The 9,805-nt window shown below is 38.0% G+C and overlaps 1 protein-coding gene across 2 annotated transcripts; it reads right to left on the reverse strand.

Moving 5' to 3' along the window:
• Nucleotides 1-1,201: 1,201 nt before the first annotated feature.
• LOC129275270 (transforming growth factor-beta-induced protein ig-h3-like) lies at nucleotides 1,202-6,453 on the reverse strand. Of its 2 annotated transcripts, none has more exons than XM_064110065.1 (5): nucleotides 6,076-6,453; nucleotides 5,645-5,868; nucleotides 5,126-5,312; nucleotides 4,157-4,372; nucleotides 1,202-2,650 (listed from the first exon to the last, which is right to left on the reverse strand). In XM_064110065.1, exons 1-5 carry the CDS (start codon nucleotides 6,341-6,343, stop codon nucleotides 2,511-2,513), a joined length of 1,035 nt encoding a protein of 344 aa, XP_063966135.1. In that variant the 5' UTR covers nucleotides 6,344-6,453; the 3' UTR covers nucleotides 1,202-2,510. The 2 variants fall into 2 exon arrangements, with proteins under 2 accessions (XP_063966135.1, XP_054768049.2); XM_054912074.2 differs by having other exon boundaries at nucleotides 5,651-5,868; nucleotides 6,076-6,442.
• Nucleotides 6,454-9,805: the final 3,352 nt, after the last annotated feature.

The following is a 9,805-nucleotide window of genomic DNA, read 5'->3' on the forward strand; positions in this document are numbered from 1 at the left end:
AAGTGTATTAGATTAAGAATGCGAGCGTGAGCAGAATTTTTTTTTGCATTCCTTTCCACTCTGAAAATGTCAATTTTCATTTTTTTTATTTTAAATCATGAACCTGAATAAAAGAAACTTCCAGATATAAAGTGATATTAAAAATGGTGGGGATCGAGAGCGGGGCAAGTCCGCCCACCACGTACCCCTTTGGTGTGATTATCATAAGTTGTGATATGCGTTTTCTGGGAGGGCACAGTTCGTGTAGAATTTTATAGAAACACGATTTTGTGTGATCCATGATTAAAGCCTATTGAGCAAGGAGCAAAGAGGAAAAGAAATTAAGAGTTGGAAAGTATAGTTAAACTAAATGGTGAAGAGCGAAAAGGCGGTAAAATCCGATAGAAGACTTATAAGTTTTTAACTGACATTTTATAATACTCGTTAAAGGGATACTCGGGCTGAAAATAAAAGAGTAAAATTCAGAGAAAATGCTGAATCGGATAACAAATTTATTGAATTTTAAAGTTTAATATTTTGTGAAAATAGATATAATTATGCACGTCATCATGAATATTCATTAGGTGGGCTGATGAAGTAACATCCCCACTTCCCTTTTCTTTGGGCTAGGTCTTACAGTGATCTTTCAGAATTCTTTCCATGGACTGCATGGTCTTTCAATGATCTTTGAATGATCTTTGAATGATCTGTCTTACAGTGCATCTCGCAAAAATCTTAAAGAGACTGCCGAAAGTTCATTGAGAGACCACTAAAAGACCATAAGACAATTTGTTCCTGTAAGACCGCTGAAAGACTTTTTGAACCGTTTCAAAACGTTTTGGGACTCACGAGGACCATGAAGACCATTGAAAGACCGATCAGGAATCGTGAAAGACATCGAAGATCTTTTTGAAAGTTTGTTGAAAGACTCTTGAATTGAAAGATCAAACAAGTTTCATGAACTTACAGAGGAATGGGGGTTTTAATGACTAAATCACTTGTCAATCCATTTCAGTTCTTGGTAGTAAAAAAATTGAATAAACATACATAATTTCATATGAAACTCAAAAGAACTAGTGGGGATATCAATTTGCATTCATGAAGACATGCCTCGAACCGATTCACCGGTATAATGCAACTCTCTTAAATGCCATAACCTTGTTATGTTTTATCCTCTTTGTCTGTTTAAATCATATTTTCAGCCTGGAGCATCCCTTTAAGATATCTTGACCACGTTTTCGAAGTATAATTAAACAGTGGCGGATCCAAGCGGGGCGCAATTATAGGAATACACACACTCTGATATACAAATATAACTAAATCCAAGAAAATTCACTTGGCTCTCTTTGTGCCCCTCATCGATCCGCTCCTGAATAAAATACGAGACATTTTAAAAGGGATGGTCCGGGCTGAAAATATTTATATCTTAAATTCTTAATACATAGAGAATTCACCGAGCAAAATGCCGAAAATTTCAATCGGATCACATTTTTTTGAAGTTTAAAGTTATAAGCAATATTTTGTGAAAACAGTCGTCGTGAATATTATAGGTGGGCTGATATGTCACATCCCCACTTTCCGTTTTCTGACGTTATTACATAAAATATTTGTTTTCAATATTTCATACTTGTGTGAATGATATGTTTCCCTTATAATGAAATAAGTTGCAATAAATATCTAATGCACTAAATCAGTTGTCAATCCAATTTTTCTAGTTCTTGGAGGAAAACAATTAATAAACCTATTTCATATAATAAAATACAAAAGAGCAAGTGGGGATGTGACATCAGCTTACCTAATAATATTCATGACGACTGTTTTCACACAATATTGCTAAACTTTAAAATTCAATAACCTAATCTAGGGTCAAATTTGCGGGGGTATAAAATTAAGACTAAAAGATTTATAAAGGATGTACTTTTTGCCCCAACACTACGTGTTTAGAGTCCGATTTGCGCGAGGTGAGGCCGTAATAAACCCAATGATATAGGTAAAGGTAAAAACGACGACCGATCGACGTCCGTAATATAACAAAAAAATAATTTCACTGTACTTGTTTAGGGGTCAGTTTAGGGAATACTTGCCAAGGGTATCGTTTTGTTTCCAATACTTGTAAAGGGCTGCATTTTCAGAATATGGAAAATATTTGTTTAGGGTGCTTATTGAGAACCCATGGTCGCGCATGGTGTCAATGGAAGTGCCCCCCCCCCCGGGAATTATATCAAACGGATGGAACTCTCATTCATTCTTCTACTCGCCCATCGATTTTCTTCAACGTTTTTTAATGTATTTCTGACACTCACAGGTGAAGAAAATCGAAAAAAGCTTTGTATCCTTTTTCTCGACACAGTAGCAAACTTCACTGCATAAACATATCGGGGGAAAAAGGGCCAGAAAAACCAAGTTTTTGCAATATAGAAAGGGGTAGTTTTATTTCTGTAATTACACAGAATTATTAAACAATTACTTTGAAAATAAAATTTAAACCCATGTGGACAACGATCATTGCAGGGCTGATCAGTCTGATTGGGTTAAACTAGAACGAAGTGTCTTTGAGGCGGGAGAACGACACGGTCGACTACTTGGATGACTCCGTTGGTGGTAGGAATATCCCGTAAGATCACTCGTGGAGCTTCCGACTGCTCACTCTGCTCATTCAGGACAATTTGGTCTGTAAGAACAGGAAAAATAGTTACAACTAATATATAAGTTCCGTTGACATACAATGAGCAAGAGATGCAATAAAAAATTTACAAAGGATGTCGAAAAAAAAATTCTCGAAACTTTACACCAAAAAAAACGCTTAACCAACCTCGGCGAATATTTGATATTTTACAAGATAATATTGGCAAAAACTAAGCTTATTCACCTACAGTGGCGTAATGAACCAAAAAATTTTGGGACGAGATCTGTGTATGGGGCATGCGAGCGACCGTAGCAAACAAATCCAATTTTGTGATGTCATTAATAAAATAAAATCAGGGTTCGGCAAGAATGTTGGGTCATTTCATTTTGTTCCATGAAACACCAAAATATAATGTGCGCAAATGTTCAGGGGGGCACTTACATTGACGAGTGGATACCATGCGCGACTAAAAAAAACATAAAAGGATGTCTAATTTTCAAGATAGGTGCAGGGCGCACGTTACTCCTGCCCATGTTACGTATACTAACATAACAAGCTTGTCAAAAACAACTAAAATAATGAAAAATGCTCGGGGGGGGGGGGGGCAGTCAAATGTTTTGCTGTACACATGCGTGACCAAATTATTTCCAAACACCGCCTAATTAGTAAACGAGTTTCTCTGTGTGAAAATTAACCCCCTTAGGGTTTTCGCGGGCTTTTACACATTTTGGCCCCTAAACAAGTTATCTGCAGAAAATGACCCCGGGGAAAAAGGTTGGGGGAAAAAAGAAAAGCTTTGAAAAAACATACCCTAAATAAATTTGACCTCGCGATTGACCATTAAGTCTTTCAAAACCACCTTTTTTGAAAATCGTGTTTTTGAACGAGCGCACGCGCGGCCCGCGTCCAAACCGAAAACACCCCTTTAACGCGTTTTTTTTGGTCACGCATGTGTATACAGCATTATATTCGACTGCCCCCCCCCCCTCGGGGGGGGGGGGGGGGTAAAAGGGTATCTATTTCCCTAGGAAAGCTACGTGTTTAGGGTCAAATTTGAGGGTATAAACACTAAAATGATTTATAAATTAGGATGTACTTTTTCAAAAAGTACATCCTAATTTATAAAACATTTGCCCCAGCAGTCAACACCACTATAGAGTCCGATTTGTGCGAGGTGTAGGAGGTGGGGCGCCCGTAGTGATGTAGGTAAAACCGACGACCGACACATTACAATTGAAATATCGCTGTACAGCTTGTTTAGGGGTTCTGTCAATTCAGGGAATACTGGCCAAGGGTATCGTTTTGTTTCCAATACTTGGTTAAGGGCATTAAGGTTTCACACGCCAATACTTGTTTAAGGGGTGCATTTTCAGAATATGGAAAATACTTGTGCTTTTCGAAACTCCATGGTTGCGCATGGTACATGTGGTATCTACTCGTCAATGGAAGTGACCCCGGGACAATTTTTTATTATTATTTTTTTTTTTTAACTTTATTTAAATTTATTATTTTTTCTGGGGGGGGGGGGGGGTTGAGGTTCAACATGCTTACCTTCATTATTGCGGGTGACTGAAATTTCATCTCCCTGTGAAGCACGGATGCGCTGTCCAGACGTCAAGGAGACAGAATATCTGACCTCAGAGATCACATGGTATCTGAGCAGGTTACGAAGTTTGTCGTTGTCGCGTTTGAGGTCGTCTAGGACACCGGATGGGAGAGCTTGGAAGGCGTCGTTGGTTGGTACAATAACCGTTATTGGATCAGATTCTAAAAAAAAAAAAAAACGACGTTGCTCTTTCCTTAAGTTTCCTCCAACATGGCACAAATGCGAGTTAATGAAAACAGTTTTAAGAGATGGAGAACAATCAAACACGTTCCCTCTAAAGTCACTTGATGCCCCAAGGATAAACTATGCTAGACAAGACACATATCATCAGATTTACCTACACAAAAAATATTGGGTAAAATTTTGTTACCACCACGAGGGTAAATATGATTGTGTCCAACCAATTTTGGGCAAGACTTTACCCAATGTGGGAAGCATATTGTCCAGTAAGGTTAAAAAATAAGCAATTACTTTAGAATGGGCAAAATTTTAAACTAGATAAATAAAAATGCCCAATGTTGGTTGGACACATAATTACCCTCATGGAGTACTTTTTTTAGAGTGTAATTACAGATTGACTAGGACAGATATAATATGAAATATGCTTTCGTAATTACTAACACAAAATCACTTCTTCATTTTCCATATTGGTGGTATTACATGCTACCAAAGTATACAGTGCACCAGTGTAATATTTTGTATTTCTTCTATATAGCTATCACGGTTGAATAGCATTTAGCTTTTATTATGGTGTTCTCTTTTTCTTAAATTGACCAACTTATATAGGTCAATTAATGTAAAAATTTGAATACCGGGAATCTTTTGTGTACCAAGAATGAAAATCCTTACTGTTTTGTAAGGGTTTGATAGTATACGCTCAGTTCAAAATACATTTTCATTCGATGCAAACTTACCAAGTTCTTCCTTGAGTCCGGCCTGGCTCACGAGATCGACGATGACGGAGAAAGCTTTGCTATCGACCAAAGTCTCTATGACACTACCAATCGGAAGTGGATAGATGACCTTGTCGACGATCTGGATGATTTCATTGACGGATGTCGTAATGGCGTCAGTGATTCGAGCACCATTGACAGTGGCGACCTGTAAAATCGAAAAAAAAAGTTTTTAAAAAGTTTTGGCTAAACAAAGTCGCATACTATAGGCCTTTCAGATGTTACAGTCTTAAGTCTAAAGATGTGCCTTTCATAATTGCTTTCAATTTTTCTACTTAAATTATTTTTGACCCAAAATCGCAAAAAATAAGGACTTTGGAATAGTGCAACCAGTGAACTACAAGATCGAACAAGTCAAGTTTTGTTTAAAATATTTGAAAAGGATACAATTTTTAATGTATATTATATTTGAAAAATAACAAGATGTATCAAGCATAGTAAATTTTTAATGATAAATCGTTCTAGTTTAGTTATAATTATCTTTACCCTTTCGACATCACTGTAGATGTTGAATCTTAGTTTGGCGCCATTCAAGCTCTCCATCTTCTGGTTATTTGTGATCTCGGATGACATGACCCTTTTTGGAACGATCCAAGCCTTGACCAGATTCTTCAAGATCTCTCTCTCTGGCATCTGTCTTCTGGGGAGCTCCTGCCTCCACTTCTGGACAGCCTTGTCATTGGGCATGCACAACGTGACGGATGCTATCGTGGAAAAGTGAGACAAGTACCAAAATATTAGGCAAAAGAAAAATCACGGATTTCATAAAGTATGCGTACTTGACACAGCAGAATAAAAGATTGTGAAAAGTTGTTAAAAATTCATCTTGCTTTTTTCTATCATTTTCAGTCTGAAGTACCCCTTTTAAGATTTTGCGTAGCTAAATAAAAAAAAAGTATAGGGTAACTTACGAAGGTCACTGTCTCGAAGGATCTGCTTCAGATCTACCTGCTTGGCGATGGTTGCTGCCTCATGAAGCCCAAGATCTTGTAGCTTCTCGACAATGTCCTGGGCGTCACTTCCGACGTAAGAGACCACAGAGTGCTGGAAGACCCGTTTAAGGTACTCCTTGGACGAGATGTCCTTGTTCTGTTGTTTCAGGTCATCGGAAGTGGTCGTCTTCGGTTTGGCGACAACTGCCCCGACGAGAACGACCAAGATAACAACGAAATACTTCATGACTGGATGTTTGATGGTGCAAGGCGAGGCGCAGAGAGACGTTCCGGTTAGCCGCAGTGGTGACAAGGTGTGCCGATATGAGGAAAATCTCCTGTATTTATACCCTAGCTTCCATCTCGAATCCCATGCATTATGCATTCTGTGTAGGAATTTTTAATTAGATTCTTCCGAGGGTCAACACATACTTCAGATTTGAACCTCAAGTATTTAAATAGACCTGTTACGAATGTTACCAATCTGGGCACCTAGTAACGAGATGTAAAAAATATCATTTAGACCGATACTGCCGCGGAACCCGAGGGGGGGGGGGGGGACTACACGCCTTTTTGTTCGATAAACGTGTATGATCAGAGTGTGATTTTTGCATGCCCTCCCTAGCTATACTTGTTGGCTCAGTCCCCCTTTCATCAAAACCGCTATATCGTATATACGACCCCGATACAATGACGGGAATGTAATTGTCTGATAAAACGTGACCAACGGCTGCACCAGGATTATTTTTATGCAAAGGGGGGGGGGGGGGGGGAGGGTGCACAAGACGAGGCTACATGCAGGTAGCACCATATTTTTTTCTCAATTGAATGAAATGTATACTTTGGAGAGGTATACATGTCCTATCCTTTTATGCTCATCTTCTTTCTTTCTTCCTCTCAACCTATCCTCCTTAATTTTCACTAACAGTATTTGAAGAATAGGGGACGGTTATATACCCCTCTGCCCCCTTGCTCCATGCACCCCTGTGTGTTTGAATTGACAATATTCTCTATAGACCTGTTCATAGTTACCTCATGGGCAGGTTTGTTCAAATGACCTTAATTGCTTACTTTCATCATGGACCTATTAGGTCCATGCTTTCAATAATGATAAGCAGATTTCAAAGCAAGATAATATGTAAGCATGCCTTACATAGCAGGATGTAGAAATTGCATAACCAAGCGACAAGAATAGCGCTTCAATGAACACTTTATGAAGGTATTTGTTGCATTTCTACTTTGAGTGCCTGTATAGGATGTTGCTATTACAATGTACTTGGCCAACCATACCAGTCGCTATATAGTGGACGCATTATTTCTTTCGTGAGCACAATATGAATAATAAAGACTTCAAAGTTGGTGCTTATATCTCATTGAATATTAAGCCACTATGCCTCTTGAGTACAAATGATCTTCTTCTGATCATGCGCAGAATGAAACTATGAACTGGCTTATTCTGTTTTCTGATATACAATTTATCAAACATTAGTGATGATTCCATCCAAATCAATTCAATTCCCGAAGCATGATTATACCTCAGTCACATTTACCCCATACGACGGCCGTATACGGCGAGTCGAAAACAGCCAATATTATTAATTTCTATTCAAACCACCTATATTATGTAGCTGGTACAAAAATGTAAAAACGACTGTTTTCGACTCGCCGTAGAGCAAATGTGACTGAGGTATGATGCATCGTTTTACTTCACAGGATGCATGTCTGTACATAAATCTGGAATCAAGGTTCCATCAGCCTGCATTTTCTTGTTGCTATGTCTGATAATAAGGTTTTGAATAAAATCTTTGTCAGAAAATATGCATGAATTTGTATGTTAGTAATCAGTTTAGAAAAGACATTTGCCTCATTTGCCATAAAGGATAATCCATGAATTGAAACAGGAAAGCAAGTTGCTCATTGCATAATAGAGGTTACCACATTGTTGCTCTGTCGGTAATGATTTAGTTCGTAAGCGTCTATTTTAAGTCCAACTTGCTATATAGACCTATTTCTTGATGTTTTCAAATTCCATGAATTTCTTTCTAGTAACACATTTTAATTATTTTGAAATAAAAGGTTGTTCTCAACAATTGAAAGCTCAATTGCTATGTGCTCGGTGGATCATGTATGAACAGGTATAAGGAATACCTCATTGTACGAGAGATCAAAAATTTCGATGAAGATTAATCAAGATGGTATTCATGTCTCGAAAAAAAAAGTAAGATAACAAATAGGATTCTAGCCAATTTGAGGAATGCTGGGTATATTCGCTAAAAAAATAATAGTTCTTCCCCTGTTCTCCCTCATTATATTCACTATTTAATAGGAAAAGCACTGAGGGTGGGGGTGGGGTTCGCTCCCGCCTTCCACCCATGCCGCCTCCCGGTCGCATCCCCTGAACAAGCATGACAACGATCACATAATTTTAAGGAAATTCCAATGCAATTATAGTTCATTTCTTCTTTATTTTTAAATATGCCAATTTGATGGTTGTAGTTCAGCTATCCGATAATCTACTATGTGCCCCCAAAGCATCAATCGTATTACCGCTATAGCTTACTATACTTCGAACATGCCTATCGTTCTGACAATCGGTGTCAGGTATAGGCCTATTATCATCATAATTTAGGTCTGATTTGGGGTTCCACTTATTGCTCCCGCGGTAATTCCTCAACATAAACCAGCGATCCAAACCTTCCCTTATCCTTAATTATCTAACTGGCCATCTTTCTGAGACCAAATATACTAAACGAATTCACTGGACCTCTATATAGGAAGAAGAGCCATTAAACCAATGGCTCTAAATAAAGTGATCCATCTGCATCTTTTTAAGTGTTTATATATTCAATATTATATCCTGTACAATGTATATTTGTTGTGATTTTTATACGGTAGATAACACCAAACCAAACCAAAAATTAATAATCTTCACGATTTTGAATTGAAAATCCAATCACTATAACTCTAACCCTCGCCTTTTGAGCGGCGGGGCCGCGGAGCAAAGTCCTTTTCAAGAGCAACTGTCATGTTCCCAACTTTTGAAACAAGAAACTTCATAACACTGATTGCAGTGGCGTAACTACGGGGGGGCATGGGGGGGCACGTGCCCCCCCAATCGGCTGACCAAAAAAAAAAAAAAAAAAAAAAAAAAACGGGGAAAAGGAGAAAAAGAGGGAGAAAGGAAGAGAAACGAAGTGGGAAAGAAGAAATTATTGTTCATTATAATGTTATATTATATCATAATTATGTTATGTTATATTACATAAGAAACATTTTTTTTTCATAACTTTATGAAACATAATTTGCTTAGGGCCTATGTCTTCATTGTTCCTGGTGCTCGCATTGTCTGTTTACCGAGATATATAATCCTGTTATACTAAAACCTCCCGTTTTCAAGTCAATATACACCAAACTGCCAAATACATTTCCTCGCACTTCGAGTAATTGTTTTATGTACAATAGTATGCTTCTTTTTCATGACTACTTAAAGTGATTGCCCCATTTTAAGGTCTTGATATAAAACACTTCCTGTCCGTGCTTACGTTCGCAGTAGTGGATTGGTGAAATATGTCTGCTCTCCATGGATTCCTTGAATCAGTCCTTAAATGTCTCTCTTTCTAATCTGAATATCAAAAATTTTCAGCTTGGTAAGTGATCTACGTATGGTCTTCGTGAATTTCTACAAACAAGCCTTAAAATGCCCCTCTTC

This window comes from Lytechinus pictus, chromosome 2 (assembly GCF_037042905.1).
Source record: "Lytechinus pictus isolate F3 Inbred chromosome 2, Lp3.0, whole genome shotgun sequence".
Taxonomy (NCBI): Eukaryota; Metazoa; Echinodermata; class Echinoidea; order Temnopleuroida; family Toxopneustidae; genus Lytechinus; species Lytechinus pictus.